Raw genomic sequence first — 17,406 nt, 5'->3', positions numbered from 1 at the left:
GCTCCCTGCCAAGCAGGGAGCCCAATGTGGGGCTTGATCCCAGGACCCTGGGATCATGACCTGAGCCAAAGGCAGACGCTTAACCATCTGAGCCACCCAGGCGCCCTGATTGGGAGAAATTTTAAAAGGACAATCCCTTATTCTGATTTGGGCAGGTGTAGTATTATCCCCATTCAACACACCAAGAGATGAGGCCTAGAGGTTAGCATAACTTGCTTAGGGTCGGAGTTTGGAAATATAACCTTGTCTTTTGTTTTTCAGTGACAACTTTATTGAGCTATAATTCACATACATATGATTTATCACTTAAGGCATACAATTCAATGGTTTGTTAGTATATTCAGAGGTGTGCAACCATCACCATAGTTTTAGAAAACTTTTATCATCTCCAAAAGAAATCCTGTACCCATTAACAATCATCCCATATTTTACCCCAACCCCCTTAGCCCTAGGCAACCATTGATCTATTCCCTGTCTCTATGGATTTGTTTGCTCTGAGCATTTAACATAAATGGGATTATACAATAGTTGTACTTTGTGTCTGGCTTCTTTCACTTAGCAGAATGTTTTCAAGGTTTATCCACATTGTAGCATGCATTAGTACTTCATTCTTTTTTACTGATAAATGATATTCCATTGCATGGGTATATCACACTTTGTTTATTCATTTATCAGTTGATAGACATGTGTTATTTCAGCTATTATAAATAATACTACTATGAACACTCATGTTCGAGGTTTTTTTTAAAGATTATTTTAGAGGGAGAGAGAGTGGGGGAGGGGCAGAGGAAGAAGGAGAGAGAAAATCCTAAGCAGACTTGCCACTGAGCATGGAGCCCAATTTGGGACTCAATCTCATGACCCTGAGATCATCACCTGAGCTGAAATCAAGAGTCAGGTGCTCAACCGACTGAGCCACCCAGGTGCCCCTCATGTTCCAGTTTTTATGTGGACACATGTTTCTATTTCTTTTGAGCAGATACCTAGGAGTGAAATTAATAATCATATGGTAATTGCATGTTTAACTTGAGAAACCGCTAGACCATTTGCCACAGTGATTGTGCCCTTTTACATTACTGCCAACAATGTATGAGGGTTTCTATTTCTCCACATCTCCACCTACACTTGTTGTTACGTCTTTTTTCTTTCTTTCTTTCTTTCTTTCTTTCTTTCTTTCTTTCTTTCTTTCTTTCTTTCTTTCTTTCTTTCTCTTTCTTTCTTTCTTTCTTCTTTCTTTCTTTCTTCTCTCTCTCTCTCTCTCTCTTCCTTCCTTCCTTCTTTTTTATTATAGCCACCCTAGTGGGTACAGAGTAGTATTTTATTGCAGTTTTGGTTTGAATTTCCCTGATGTTGAGTATCTTTTCATGTGATTATTAGCTACTTGTTTATCTTCTTTGGAGAAGTTTCTATTCAAGTTCTTTACCCATTTTAATTGGATTATTTGTCTTTTTTATTTTTCAGTTATACATGTTCTTTATATATTCTGCATACTAGACCCTTATTAGATATATGAATTGCAAGTATTTCCTTCAATTCTATGGACTTTTTACTTTCTTGAGAACCTCATCTTTTGAATCCTAGTTTCAATCTTTCTGCTATACCATGAATTTTTAAGTAAAAGACCTTATAAAACTCCTTTTAGATGGACTCACACACACATCATCACCACCATCACCATTAACCACCATCACCACCGTCATCATCATCATCATCATCATTCAATTGCAAAGTATTTACCTCATATATATTTTGTCCTTATCTCTTTGTTGACTGCTTTGGGCTTACAATATAATATCTAGTCTTTCTGGAGAGACAAGTTGGAGAACATGGCATGGTTTCAGAAGGCAAACAAAGCTTGAGTTCTCACAATTCCTAAGTACAAAAGAGCTGAGTTGCTGTGTGTGCCACTCAGAATCTCCTTCTCTTTCAGGGCTGCGAGGCCTGATGCTGTCAGTCATGTTGGCCTCTCTCATGAGCTCCTTAACCTCCATTTTCAATAGCGCCAGCACCCTCTTCACCATGGACATCTATACCAAGTTCCGGAAGGGAGCATCTGAGAAAGAGCTCATGATTACAGGAAGGTAAGTGCAGCTTCTCCTTGCCACCTTAGCATGCTATGTGCTAACCCTCAAGGTAGAGAAGACTGGTAGATGCCTGGTTAGAATGGGAGTAACCTCTGTGGCTAGTTATATTTGCACTTCAGTGGCATTTAACTTTAAATTGAAGATCATCAAACAATGCCTGTCTGGAGTAAGACATGACATCAGAAATCATCTAATCTAACCCCCAGTTTATCAACAAGCAAAAGGAGGCTTGTCTTTTTTTTTTTAAGATTTTCTTTATTTATTCATGAGAGAGAGAGAGGGAGGCAGAGGGAGAAGCAGGCTCCTCACGAAGCAGGGAGCCCAATGCGGGGCTCAATCCAGGACTCTGGGATCATGACCTGAGCTGAAGGCAGATGTTTAACCGGCTGAGCCACCCAGGCACCCAAAAGGAGACTCGTCTTGCCTAAATCCAGGTAGTCTGGACAGTGGCAGAGCCAGGACTGGAACTCAGGCCAAGTGAGTCCTTGTCCAAGGCCCTTTATACTGCCCCACGTGGCCCTCCTCAGCCCTTGACACTGTAGCTCTTCACATGGGCCATCTTCAGGGCCCAGATGCCTCTGATGCCTTGACCACTTGCTACAACATTTTGCATGACCATTGTGAGGGTCAAGTGATACTGTGCTTGGGAACATGCTCTGTAAAGTCTAAAACACCATGCTATACATACATTTGTTATTGCCAAATGGGATAATGGACACAACAGGATACTGAAAGCCGGAAGGGTTGATACATGGGTCAGAGGTGCTCATAATCTTGACTATCCATAGAACAGATGCTTTGGATAGAGGACTAACTAAAGCTCTACTATGTCTCTTTGTGGGGCTATGGCAGGTCAACTTCCTCAGAGCAGGGGGATCAAGTCCCTGTGATGTCAGTCAAGAGAAATTTCACAGTGAGTGCAGGAGGGGTATGGACTGCCACCTCATAGGTCTCATCAATAAGATTAGGGCAAAGGAAGGAAAGGGAAAAGGACAGGCCATTGTCAGGTGATGAGCCACCTGGCACCCAGGGGAGATCTGACCAGGCCCGAGTCTACTACTTTGCTTCACAGAAAGCAACACCATCACCCTGACTGTTTCTTTTCCTTAGAAAGGACTTTACTGTTTCCCAGCCCCCTGTTATCTATAAGGCTTGAGATGCAACATGAAAAGAGAACCATTTTGTTGCTTTGCTCAGGGCTGGCCCCCTTGGCTCTGAGGTTGTTGGGGCTCACACTTTTTTGCATCCCATGACTGCTGCCCTGAAGCTTATCCCTGCCCTAGATGAGCTTACAGGAGACAATCCCAAACTTTGCTATGGGGACTGTAAGAGCAATCAAGGAGTCAAAGAAGGGAGAGGCGAACATGGCATGCAGTAGTTGGGGAAGCTCCTGGAAGAGGGAGGCCTGAGCTGAGGCCAAAATGGTGGGTAGGATTTGGGTAAATGGGGGGCAGTGGGAAGGGCATTCCAGAGAGAGAAATATATGAGTGAAAACACTGCTTTGCAAAGGTTAGTTTAAGACTCTTTTGCCTTAAATTCATGTAAGTGAGGTAAGGGAATCATAGCCTTCTTTCTAATTAAATCAAGAGCACAAGTAAGAGGAGCTTGTAAGGGAACCCTCCAATCTCTTCAAAACTTGAAGTGAAATTCAAGAGGAGAGCTGGACATACTTGGTAGTGTCCCTTTCTATCTAGACTGTTCCTTTATAAACTCTTTTTGGCTGTGGTTTTCACTTTATGAAGTGAAGAGGAGGAGAAGGAGGAGGAGGAGGAGAAAATAAAAATTATGGCCTTTACTATTTATTGAGTACCTACTGTTTGCTAGGTGTTTTGCTATAGCTGATCCTTATTCCAAAATTGCAAGGTCAGTCATATTATTCCCAATTTGCATATGGAGAAATTGAGACTCAGAGAGGTTAAGCAAGGTGTCCTATGTCACATAGAGAAAAGAAAGATTTGAATCCAGGACTGCTTGGCTCCCAAATCCATACCTTTGTTCCTACACTCTGCTACTTGTCAAAGTGTGATTCTCTATGGCAGTGACTGGTTTAGGTTAGTTAAGTGCATTTCACTTATTCACGGGCACAGATGACTTTCTCAAAGAGGCAGAATACAGAGGAAAAAAAACCCTCAAGAATGAATTTGCTAATTATTTTTCCTTGTTGTGGTCATATTACACACACATACGACACGTATCTATAATATATAACAAATGAAATTATGCACACACATATAAATATATACATTTATGTGCATATGTATTTGCTAGTTATATATATATACACACACACAAACACATCTGATACATAGTAATATATATTTATTCATATAGAGCCATTTATTGACACTGTACTGGGGGCCTTTGATTTCAGGTTGTTCATCCTGGTGCTGATAGGCGTCAGCATTGCCTGGGTGCCCATTGTGCAGTCAGCACAAAGTGGGCAGCTCTTCGATTACATCCAGTCCATTACCAGTTACTTGGGACCACCCATTGCAGCTGTCTTCCTGCTTGCTATTTTCTGGAAGAGAGCCACTGAGCCGGTAGGTATCGTTTATGCATGTCCTGAAAAGCCACTCTGACACAGAAATTCCCACCTGGAGCTGCATAGTCCTCATGGGAGGGATTCTGTTTCCCAGAGATCTCAAGCGGGAATAGATGTACCACTGAAGATTTGTATGGGAAAGCCTTCAGAGACTCTCCTGGGTTCACGTTCTTTTGGATCCCCCTCTCCTCTTTACTACAGGTTCCAAACTCATTCCCAACTAATGATGTACATTTTCCATCCAATCTGGGTGATTTTGACCTGATAACATGGCACTAGCCAGGAAGATTGTAACCCCTGGGCGAGCAGCTCCTGAGGAAGTCCTAGCACAGGCTCCCTCTAGTGGTTCTGCAGTGAGCTTGGCTTCCTGGCCAGCACTTCTCAAGACCCAGTGAAGGATGAAGTCCTAGGGCTCAAGCAGTTTATATGCAAAACAACATAAAGTAGATCCTAATTGAGTGGCACAGAACATGAGAAGGGATTCACGGAAAGGCTATATCAGCACAGGCTGAAACTGAGAGGGAAGAGAGGGTATTCAAAGCAGAGAGAACAGCACCAGAACTTGGAGGCAGAAGTGCAAGGATAAGGGTAAGGGTGAGGGGCTTGTAAGGCATCTCACCTGGCTCAAGAGGGAGTTTGTGTGTATGGATAATGGAAGATACGCTAGAAAGGCAGGTTAAAGTTAAATTAGGAACGGCTCCTTTGAAAACCATGCTAAAGAGTTTGGGTTTTCATTGGGGTGCTGTTACAGGTTTTGAGCCACCGTGAAAAGGATGCCTTTGGATATGCCTTCTGACTGGGGTGTTGCTCACCTGGCTCCGTATCAAGCCATCTGCACACCCAGGGAAGGCTGGGGTGGAGTGGGGGTGCTGACTATGTAGCTTATTGTCTGAAGCAGTGTAAATGATGACATATCTTTGGCTAGAGATAACCCCTTTCTCGCAGTAGGACAAAAACAAAAATATGCTTGGGAAATACCTCACTGGAGTGACCCAGCTTTGAAGTGCAAAGTTACATGTGCTTCTCTTCATTCAACATTTGCTATTAGGAACATAGTCCAGATTTGCTGGTAACACAAAACTGCATGCACAGATAAATCCCCTTGAGAGATCAGAATTAAACCTGCAAGTGATCATGACAGGTTAGAGAAATGGGCACACTCTTAGGATATATTTCAATAGAGATTAGCAGAAGCTGAGATATTTCTAAAATAAAAGTTAGTAAAGTGTGGCTAGAAGCCCAGCTGGGTATTGCTGTGGACTAAAAACAGATTCAGTTCGGGGTGCCTGGGTGGCTCAGTTGTTAAGCATCTGCCTTTGGCTCAGGGCATGATCTTGGGGTCCTGGGATCAAGTCCCGCATCGGGCTCCCTGCTCAGCGGGAAGCCTGTTTCTCCCTCTCCCACTCCCCCTGCTTGTGTCCCCTCTCTCGCTGTCTCTCTCTCTGTCAAATAAATAAATTAAAAAAAAAAAATCTTTAAAAGCAGATTCAACAAAGGACTGTGGCATTCAAAAAATAAGGCTAAGAATTGGGATAGAGTGTAGTGGTTCTCAATTGGGAGTGATTTTGCCCTTCCCCCAAGAGACTTTCGGCAATGTCTGGCAACATTTTTGACTGCTTTGATTCAGAAAATGCTACTAGGATCTAGTGGGCGGAGGCCAGGGGCTAAACATTCTTCAGTGCACAAGATAGCTCCCCACAAACCCATCCCCAAAAGAATTATCCAGCCCAAATGTCACAGTGCTGAGGGTGAGAAGCCCTTGCTAGAGTCTCTGGAGAGTAGCACGTAGAGACTGCAGAGTGATTCTCAGGACTGGCCAGGGATTGTGTTTGATGAGGAGTGACTCAAGGCTTGAGGAAAATGTCAAAATTTCCCAGATTTTTCAAGAGCCTCTTGAGAATAAGATTAAAGGAACAAGAAGAGGAGGCTAATTGCCAAAAGAGAAGGGCTATGTGTTGATTAATTGAATTTATTTATTTATTTATTTATTTATTGGTTTTATTTATTTATTTATCAGAGAGAGAGAGCACAAGTAGGCAGAGTGGCAGGCAGAGCAGGCAGAGGGAGAAGCAGGCTCCCTGCTGAGCAAGGAGCCTGATGTGGGACTTAATCCCAGAACCCCTGAATCATGACCTGAGCCAAAGGCAGATGCTTAGCTGACGGCCACCCAGGCATCCCGCTAATTGAATTTAAATTTAAAAAAAGAAAAAGAAAAAAAAAAAAAGAAAAAACCCACAAAACACCAAAAGAGAAGGAAAGTTTTATAGCAGATTTTATCAATATTATTCCTACAAACTAAAGTAAAAAAAATAATTTTTTGAATGAATAAGTGTATGGGGAATGAATGAGGAACATCTTTTTCTCTATCATCTATCTATCTATCTAATCTATCATCTATCACCTTCTATCTATCTAGCAGATAAGTCCAGATGCCAGACATAGGGCTAGGGACTGGCAACACAAAGGGAATAAATCCTGGTTTCTTCTCTGGACAAATTCCCAGTTCAGATGGGGAGACAGAGAAGTGAGTGCGTGATTCATAGCAGTGGGATTGGTACCGGCATGGAGGTGTGTCTACAGTGCAGTCACAGTGAGGAGGATGCGCCCACTCAATTCTGTCTTGGGAGGATGAGAAGGGACATTTAAGCTAGAAAAAGGTTACCAGGAAGGGAAGAGCTTGTGCTCTCTCAGACAGAGTGACCTGTACAAAGACCTAGGACATAAATACACATGACATGATAATGGAGCATACCTGGGATATAAAGTGCAGGGGTACCCATGGCTAGGAAAGTTCAACAATCAACATTTGACAGGAAAGCTCTTTTTTTCACCTTTCTATGAGCTCACTGTACTTTTTCACTGGTCCTTTTAAAATGTGGCCTCTAGATTCAGACCTGGTTCTCTAGGTGAGGACTGACCAAAAAGGAAGCAAGAAGGAAGTAAGGAAGGAGGGGAAGGAAGGGAGGGAGGAAGGAAGGAAGGAAGGAAGGAAGGGAGGGAGGGAAGGGTTAAAAAACCCTGAAAAATTGTACCCCGGTATTTTTAGTCTCTTAAAGGCTTTCCATATTTCTTTTTTTAATTTTTTTTAATTTTTTTTAATTTTTAAAGATTTTATTTATTTATTTGACGGAGAGAGACACAGCGAGAGAGGGAACACAAGCAGGGGGAGTGGGGGAGGGAGAAGCAGGCTTCCCGCCGAGCAGGGAGCCCGATGTGGGACTCGATCCCAGGATCCTGGGATCATGACCTGAGCCAAAGGCAGACGCTTAACGACTGAGCCACCCAGGCGCCCCAAAGGCTTTCCATATTTCTAATATGCAAACCCAAAACTTAATGTAAAGACACATAGTATAATTTTATGTTCTCAAATTAAAAACAGTGACTTTAGATCTATAAAAGGGGCTAAAGAAGAAAGTAGTATTTATATTTTGATGGAAACATTCCTTTCTCTTCCATCCCCAAAAGACCCAATTTGTTTTTCAGTGTCTTCAAGGAAAACAAATTACTTCACAAGTAATTACATTACCTCTGAATATGCCTAAATCTGGAGGCTGATGATGGTGATAGTAGCTACAGGGAGGAGATTAAAATTATTTTTAAAATTAAAAATTAATTTTTGGGATTAAGACTTTGGGTTGATACTTGACACCAGGTGTTAGACACTGTTACCCCATTATATTATGAATCTTGTTTTATGACCCAGGTAAAATCATGTCACTGAAACACGATAAACACACCCTCTGAAGGCTTGGGCCTGACATCACGTTCTTAGCCATATTCTGAACGCCAGCGTTCTGGCTTCAGAAGGCCTGAAGCTATCATTTGTCTCTTTTTATTCCTTTGCCCCCAGGAATGCCCAGCTGTTTTGTGTGTTTGGTATTAATTAGCCCAGGGTTTTCTTTCACAGGGAGCCTTTTGGGGACTGATCCTAGGATTTCTGATCGGGGTGTCCCGTATGGTGACTGAATTTGCCTATGGAACTGGGAGCTGCATGCAGCCCAGCAACTGTCCCACAATTATCTGTGGTGTGCACTACCTGTACTTTGCCATCATCCTCTTTGTCATTTCTGTCATCGTCATCGTGGTTGTCTCTCTCTTCACCAAGCCAATTCCAGATGTGCATGTGAGTATCCATTTTGGGGAATGTGTCCTGCCCTTGTTTCATGCTCATGCTGCAACACCCATCTTGTTGCCCTTTGCTCCATTAGACAACTCACACTCACATGACTAAAACAGTCCATGCTTGCCATTGGTTTTACATAGAACGACACAAGCCAGAAAACACGGTGTGCCAGCAAGGTGGTATCAAGTGTGTGTCCTCAGCTGGAGTCCTCACAGTAGTTCACATTTCAATCCAGGGGCTAGTCTCTGGATCCTGCTCCCCAGGTGACAGCACAGGTGCAAGGGAATGAGAGCACAGGGGCTAGCCTGGTTTAGATGCTCATGTCTCAAATAGAAACTTAGATTTCTTCTAGTAGTCCCATGGCATAACTTCCAGGGGTCCCAGCAAGGAACATACTTAGTTACAAAAATCACCACACTCAGGGAAATTTGAAGTATGATATACCCTTAATTTTTTCCCCAATTAACCCTCTAAACAATTACCCATATAATTCGAGAAATTTCAAACAATATCAAAGTCAAATTGATTCAAGAGTCCAAAAATGGCAAGTACTCTTCTTTAACTCTAGATGTCACCCTTGGTTTAGGATTTATTCACAGCCCTCCCAATGCAGATGAAGATTTCCAATTATAGGCCATTTTTACCATAAGCAGTGTAATCTGGTAATCCACACAGCTAGTATTTTACCTTTTTCAGGTTTTCAAGGAACAGAGCTAGAGTTAACCCAAGATCATATTTGTCCATAGAAAAACAGAAAGGGTTTTTCTTTTAGTCTTTTAAAAAAATTTTAAATTCAATTAATTAACATATAATGTATTATTTGTTTCAGGGGTACAGGTCTGTGATTCATCAATCTTCTATAATACCCAGTGCTCATTACAACACATACCTCTCCAATGTCCATTACCCCATTACCCCATCCCCCCACCCCCTCACCTCCAGCAACCCTGTTTGTTTCCTAAGATTAAGAGTCTCTTATGGGTTGTCTCCCTCTCTGGTTTCATCTTGTTTCATTTTTTCCTCTCTTCCCCTATGATCCTCTGCCTTGTTTCTTACATTCCACATATCAGTGAGATCATATGATAATTGTCTTTCTCTGATTGACTTATTTCACTTAGCATAATACCCTCTAGTTCCATCCACATTGTTGCAAATGGTTAAGATTTCAATTGTTTTGATGACTGAGTAATATTCCATTGTGTATATGGACCACATCTTCTTTATCCTTTCATCTATTGATGGACATCTGGGCTCTTTCCATAGTTTGTCTGAGAAAGGGTTTTGTTAACTTTTTACTCATGCACACACAAATACAGGGACTTATGGAAGCCCTAAGAGACCTTCAACCTCATTGCCAAATTTTCAAAGCTGTGACTAATCTTTTTTTTTTTTTTACTGTTGATTTTTTTTTTTTTTTTTTTTTGTTTTTTTTTTAATTTTTTTATTGTTATGTTAATCCCCATACATTACATCATTAGTTTTAGATATAGTGTTCCATGATTCATTGTTTGTGCATAACACCCAGTGCTCCATGCAGAACGTGCCCTCCTCAATACCCATCACCAGGCTAACCCATCCTCCCACCCCCCTCCCCTCTAGAACCCTCAGTTTGTTTTTCAGAGTCCATCGTCTCTCATGGTTCTTCTCCCCCTCCAATTTCCCCCCCTTCATTCTTCCCCTCCTGCTACATTCTTCTTCTTCTTTTTTTCTTTCTTAACATATATTGCATTATTTGTTTCAGAGGTACAGATCTGAGATTCAACAGTCTTGCACAGTTCACAGCGCTTACCAGAACACATACCCTCCCCAGTGTCCATCACCCAGTCACCCCATCCCTCCCACCCCACCCCCCACTCCAGCAACCCTCAGTTTGTTTCCTGAGATTAAGAATTCCTCATATCAGTGAGGTCATATGATACATGTCTTTCTCTGTTTGACTTATTTCGCTCAGCATAATACCCTCCAGTTCCATCCACGTCGTTGCAAATGGCAAGATCTTATTCCTTTTGATGGCTGCATAATATTCCATTGTATATATATACCACTTCTTCTTTATCCATTCATCTGTTGATGGACATCTTGGCTCTTTCCACAGTTTGGCTATTGTGGACATTGCTGCTATAAACATCGGGGTGCACGTAGCCTTTCGGGTCCCTACTTTTGTATCTTTGGGGTAAATACCCAGTAGTAAAGCTGTGACTAATCTTAATGTCAAACAAAGACTGCTTTTATAGCAGAAGAACCACCATTATGTTTTTTGGCTGAATCTGTCAGTAGGTTTTTTGTGTTGTATTAACTGCTTCCCGATGTCTCAGCATTTGCAAGTGTTGCAGTCCCAAACACATTAGCTCAATGATTCCTCTTGAAGTAGAGAAAGCAAGGTAGTCACCAAAGAGGGCATAGTTGGAATGAATACATTTCATTGACTTTCAGACTTCTTCAAGTTTCTGGTTCCATGTCCATAGAAACTGTGTCTCCAGTGCTACTCTATTCTAATATGGCTCATGATTCTACAGATTATCTTCTTATAATGTGACAAACATATAGTATAAAACTCTGCTCTTATACTGCTGGTCTGAACAAATAGGCATTTAGTCTTCATTCTTAGCAATAGTGCTGAAAGAAACAATTTAGTTATCATATATAAGAAGAGTTCATTCATTCAAGACAGACATTTCTTTATTCAAGGCAGTCTCTTAGTCTTTGAATATTATAATAAGGGCTTGTATATTCATGTGTATAATTTACATTGAAGTGCCCAACTTATTTAGAGATAATGTGGCTGGAAACTGTTATCTATGTTTTTGTTGGTACTGAGAGACCACAGTACCTCTTTTTTTTGTTGTTGTTGTTTTTATTTTTTAATGAGTTTCATTCAGCAAACACTGGCCAAACTGTGTTCTAGAGCATTAACTAGCCATCCACTGACACCTTTCAGGAAGTGATGCACATCTCTTTTTTTCTCTCAACTTCTTGGCATGAGACACTATTTGGATCTTTCTGCCAACCTGTTTTGCTTTCTCCACAGCTCTACCGCCTGTGTTGGAGCCTGCGCAACAGCAAAGAGGAGCGTATTGACTTGGATGCAGGAGAGGAGGACATTCAAGAAACCCCAGAGGAGACCATTGAAATAGGTGATTTGTGATTCAGAGCCTATCCCAAGCCCTAAAAATTTACTCCTCCAACAGAAAGACCACCTTACTGAAGTCTTTACAGAATGCTTACATCAAAGCTCAGATCTCTCTTTAGAAGGGAATAATGAGTGAGGTGGGGGATGAGATGGATAAATGGGTTTTGGGAAGTTCACTCTGAGGCCAGGTCAAGGGGAAGAGAGAGGTGCAGAATCACCCCCGCCTCCTTACACCTCATAGTTCACAGTGCTCAGTAAGTATCAGTGGCGTATTTGCCACGCTGACTTGATTTGGAGCATGACCAGGGAGAAGGAAAGAGTCAGAGCCTGAACTGAAAGTAGATGGATCCTAAGCTATTGTCAGTCTAGTGACATCAGGAAGATAGGTGAGAAGCTCTTGGGGGTCTTATGTCCACATAAGATATAGAAAATAAAATTTCTCTGAAGTCCAGTAAGATAATGCTTAGTCAGTGTTCACAGACTTATCCTGATCATGGAGAAAAGCTTTCCTCAGCTTTTGTGTTGGAACTTTTTCTCCTTACATGGGACTGGTGCACACATGAAGGATGGTTGTGGAGATGTGTAGTGTGCCAAGATGTGGGAGAACAAGGTCATAGGTGCTTTATCTGTGCTGGGCTAGAGGTCTCATCACTCCATCTGAAGGGAAGCACAGACAGAGCAGAATAAGTTCTGAATATGGCCATCAGAAATATCACAGAATCCTAGCTCTGGAAAGGGCCCTAGAGATCATTTGGTCTTAAGGCCTTATTTTACAGTTATGTAAACTGAGGCCCAGGAAGGGAGAGGCTTGGCCTATTATCCCAGCTCTGATACAATCTGCTCTTGGTCTCTAAAGACTTTTTAGTTCTGAAACCTGTGACTCTGCATGTACTAGAAGGAACCTGGAACCATAGGCAGTTGACCATGTTATTGAAAAAGACCTTTTCTGCTTCCTTGGAGCAGGGAGGCATGAACATGCTGCCTGCTTCCCCCACTTCCCAAAGTGTCTCCACATTGGTCATAAGGCTTGGGATGGGTGAGAAGACAGTGAGGGTGGGCATGTCAAGCCTCAGGAGGGCTTGCAAGCAAGTGAGCGAGCAAGTGCAGGTAGAGGAGGTGTGGCCAGAAGAGTGCTAGCATCCTGCCCAGCCCGTCCCGCAGGTGCAGGTGCGAGCCAGGTAGCAGAAGTTAATTACTTCTGGAGGAAGAGCAAGATGGTGGATGAGTAGGAGACCTAAATTTCATCTGGTCCCAGGAGTTCAGCTAGATAGGTATCAAACCATTCTGAACACCTACAAACTCAACAGGAAATTGAAGAAAAGAATAGTAGCAACTCTCTGAACAGAAAAGCGACCACTTTCTGGAAGGTAGGATGTGCAGAGAAATGAATCCAAGGCGATATTTGGGAAGATAGACTGTGGGGGGAGGGAGCCTCCATCAGCCAGCTACTGGCAAGTGATAGAGCAGTGGAGCACAAAATCGGAACTTTTAGAAGTCTGCTCCGCTGAGGGACATCGCTCCAGTGGCTAAGCGGGGGGTGGAACCCTCGATGGGACAGTGTGGTCTCAGGACCCTCAGGGTCACAGAAAGACCGGGGGTGCCTGAGTGCAGCAGAGCTCCCAGGTATTAGAGCGGGGAAGCTGGCTGCATAGACAGAGCTGAGGAGTGGGCTTTCAGCTCAGTGTTGCCATAAACCGTGATCCGGGGCACAGTCGGGACACTACTCTTCGAGCAGGGACCCAACAAGTGGCAGATCTGGGGAGACTCCCCTTCCTTCCCCGGGGAGGAGCGGCACGGGACTGCACCCCAGGAATCTGCTGGGTTTGGAGAGGCCGAACAGGATTGTGTGCCATAGATAGAAATGCTCAGTCACAGGCTGGGTAAGCATGGAGTGCTTCCTGAGCCCAGGGAGAAAGGAGTGATTGACTGCTTTTCTCTGGGGGTTCACTGAGGAGTGGGGCCCCGAATTCTCAGCTCCTCTGGGGCGGAGATTGGGAGGCCACCATTTTCACTCTTGTCCTCCAAAGCTGTATGGAAAGCTTGCGGGGAACAAAAGCTACCGAGAGCAAACTGAGCAGATTACCTAGCCTTGCCCCTGACAAGGGTGGTGCAATTCCATCTTGGGCAAAGACATTTGAGAATCACTGCAACAGGCCCTTTCCCCAGAAGATCAGTAAGAACAGCCAGCCAAGATCAAGTTTACCGATCAATGAGAATGGCAGAACTCCAGCACTAGGGGAATACAGCACATAGGATTCATGGCTTTTCCCCCCATGATTCTTTAGTCTTTCAAAGTTAATTTTTAAAATTTTCTTTATTTTTTCTTCTTCTGTTTTTTTTTAATTTTTCTTTTTCCCTTTTCCAACCAATATCTTATCAATTCCTTTTTTTAAAATCGTTTTTAATTTTCATTTTTAGAGTCAAATTCTATCCCTTCGTTGTAGTTAACCTTATATATATATATATATATAAAGTTTCTCTCTTTAAAATTTTGGGATACAGTTTCTTGTAACAGACCAAAATATACCCTAAATCTCTAGTGTATGGCTTTGTTCTAGTCTCCTGCCTGATCACATTCTCTCCCGCCCTTTTTAAAAATTTTTCTTCTTTTTTCAACCAACTTCTTATCTTATCAATTCATTTTATAAAATCTTTTATAATTTTCATCTTTATAGTCATATTCAATCCCTTCATTGTATTTACCCTTATTTTTGTACATTTATAAGTTTTTCTTTCTTTAAAATTTTGGGAAGCAGTTTCTTCTAACAGACCAAAATACACCCCAAATCTAGTGTGTAGCTCTGATCTATTCACCAGCCTGATCATATTCTCCTTCTTCTTCTTTTTTCTTTCTATTTCTTTTCCCCCCAGTTTTGGGTCTCTTCTGATTTGTTTAGTGTATATTTTTCTGGGGTCGTTGTTACCCTTTTAGCATTTTGTTCTTGTATTCATCTATTCTCCTCTGGACAAAATGACAAGACAGAAAAACTCACCTCAAAAAAAAAAAAAAAAAAAAAAAGAACAAGAGGCAGTACTGACTGCTAGGGACCTAATCAATACGGACATTAGTAAGATGTCGGAACTAGAGTTCAGAATGATTATTATAAAGATCCTAGCTGGGCTTGAAAAAAGCATGGAAGATACTAGAAAATCCCTTCCTGGAGAAATAAAAGAACTAAAATCTAACCAAGTCGAAATCAAAAAAGGCTATTAATGAGGTGCAATAAAAAATGGAGGCTCTAACTGCTAGGAAAAATGAGGCAGAAGAGAGAATCAGTGATATGGAAGACCAAATGATGGAGAATAAAGAAGCTGAGAAAAAGAGAGATAAACAACTACTGGATCATGAGGGCAGAATTCGAGAGATAAGTGATACCATAAGATGAAACAATATTAGAATAATTGGGAGCCCAGAAGAAGAAAGAGAGAGAGGGGCAGAAGGTATATTGAAGCAAATTATAGCAGAGAACTTCCCTAATTTGGGGAAGGAAACACATCAAAGTCCAGGAGACACAGAGAACCTCCCCCAAAATCAATAAAAATAGGTCAACACCCCAACATCTAATAGTAAAACTTACAAGGCTCAGAGACAAAGAGAAAATCCTGAAAGCAGCTCGGGACAAGAGGTCTGTAATCTACAACGGTAGAAACATTAGGTTGGCAGACCTATCCACAGAGACCTGGCAGGCCAGAAAGAACTGGCATGATATATTCAGAGCACTAAATGAGAAAAATATGCAGCCAAGAATACTATATCCAGCTAGGCTGTCATTGAAAATAGAAGGAGAGATAAAAAGCTTCCAGGACAAACAAAAACTAAAAGAATTTGCAAACACCAAAGTTTCCATACCCTGAATGTAAATGAGCTAAATGCTCCAATCAAAAGACACAGGGTATCAGATTGGATAAAAAAACAAAACCCAATATGCTGCCTGCAAGAGACTCAGTTTAGACCCAAAGACACCTCCAGATTGAAAGTGAGGGGCTAGAAAACCATTTACCATTCTAATGGACATCAAAAGAAAGCTGGGGTGGCAATCCTTATATCAGACAAATTAGATTTTAAACCAAAGACTATAATAAGAGATGAGGAAGGACACTATTTCCTACTTAAAGGGTCTATCCAACAAGAAGATCTAACAATTGTAAATATCTATGCCCCTAACATGGGAGCAGCCAATTATATAAGCCAATTAATAACAAAAGCAAAGAAACACATCAACGACAATACAATAATAGTAGGGGACTTTAACAACCCCCTCACAGAAATGGACAGATCATCTAAGCAAAAGATCAAGGAAATAAAGGCTTTAAATGACACACTGGACCAAATGGACTTTATAAATCTATTCAGAACATTCCATCCCAAAGCAACAGAAGACACATTCTTCTCTAGTGCCCATGGAACATTCTCCAGAATAGATCACATCCTAGGTCACAAATCAGGTCTTAACTGGTACCAAAAGACTGGGATCATTCCCTGCATATTTTCAGACCACAGTGCTTTGAAACTAGAACTCAATCACAAGAGGAAAGTCGGAAAGAACTCAAATACATGGAGGCTAAAGAGCATCCTCCTAAAGAATGAATGGGTCAACCAGGAAATTAAAGAAGAATTAAAACAAATCATGGAAACAGATGAAAATGAAAACACAACTGTTCAAAATCTTTGGGATGCAGCAAAGGCAGTCCTAAGAGGAAAGTATATAGCAATACAAGCCTTTCTCAAGAAACAAGAAAGGTCTCAAATACACAACCTAACCCTACACCTAAAGGAGCTGGAGAAAGAACAGCAAATAAAGCCTAAACCCAGCAGGAGAAGAGAAATAATAAAGATCAGAGCAGAAATCCATGAAATAGAAACCAAAAGAACAGTAGAACAGATCAATGAAACTAGGAGCTGGTTCTTTGAAAGAATTAATAAGATTGATAAACCCCTGGCCAGATTTATCAAAAAGAAGATAAATGACCCAAATAAATAAAATCATGAATGAAAGAGGAGAGATCACGACCAACACCAAAGAAATACAAACAATTATAAGAACATATTATGAGCAACTATATGCCAGCAAATTAGACAATATGGAAGAAATGGATGCATTCCTAGAGATGTATAAACTATCAAAACTGAACCAGGAAGAAATAGAAAACCTGAACAGACCCATAACCACTAAGGAAATTGAAGCAATACTCAAAAATCTCCCAACAAACAAGAGCCCACGGCCAGATGGCTTCCCAGGGGAATTCTACCAAACATTTAAAGAAGAATTAATACCTATTCTTCTGAAATTGTTCCAAAAAATAGAAATGGAAGGAAAACTTCCAAACTCATTTTATGAGGCCAGCATTACCTTGATCCCAAAACCAGACAAGACCCCAACCAAAAGGAGAGTTACAGACAAATATCCTTGATGAACATGGATGCAAATATTCTCACCAAAACACTAGCCTGTAGGATCCAACAGTATATTAAAAGGATTATTCACTACAACCAAGTGGGATTTATTCCTGGGCTGTAAGTTTTGTT

General features: G+C 41.6%; 1 protein-coding gene across 2 annotated transcripts in view; it reads left to right on the top strand.

The window, feature by feature from the left end:
- Positions 1 to 17,406, top strand: part of SLC5A1 (solute carrier family 5 member 1) — a 76,144-nt gene that overhangs the window by 43,685 nt on the left and 15,053 nt on the right. For both annotated transcript variants that reach the window (XM_078060729.1, XM_036074626.2), the window contains 4 exons: positions 1,931 to 2,081; positions 4,456 to 4,624; positions 8,534 to 8,749; positions 11,778 to 11,883. In XM_078060729.1, the coding sequence (XP_077916855.1) occupies positions 1,931 to 2,081; positions 4,456 to 4,624; positions 8,534 to 8,749; positions 11,778 to 11,883 (642 nt within the window). The remainder of the gene's footprint in view (positions 1 to 1,930; positions 2,082 to 4,455; positions 4,625 to 8,533; positions 8,750 to 11,777; positions 11,884 to 17,406) is intronic.

This window comes from Halichoerus grypus, chromosome 13, assembly GCF_964656455.1.
Source record: "Halichoerus grypus chromosome 13, mHalGry1.hap1.1, whole genome shotgun sequence".
Lineage (NCBI taxonomy): Eukaryota > Metazoa > Chordata > Mammalia > Carnivora > Phocidae > Halichoerus > Halichoerus grypus.
Note: the sequence above shows the minus strand (reverse complement) of the source record. Positions and strands in the feature narration are given on the sequence as shown.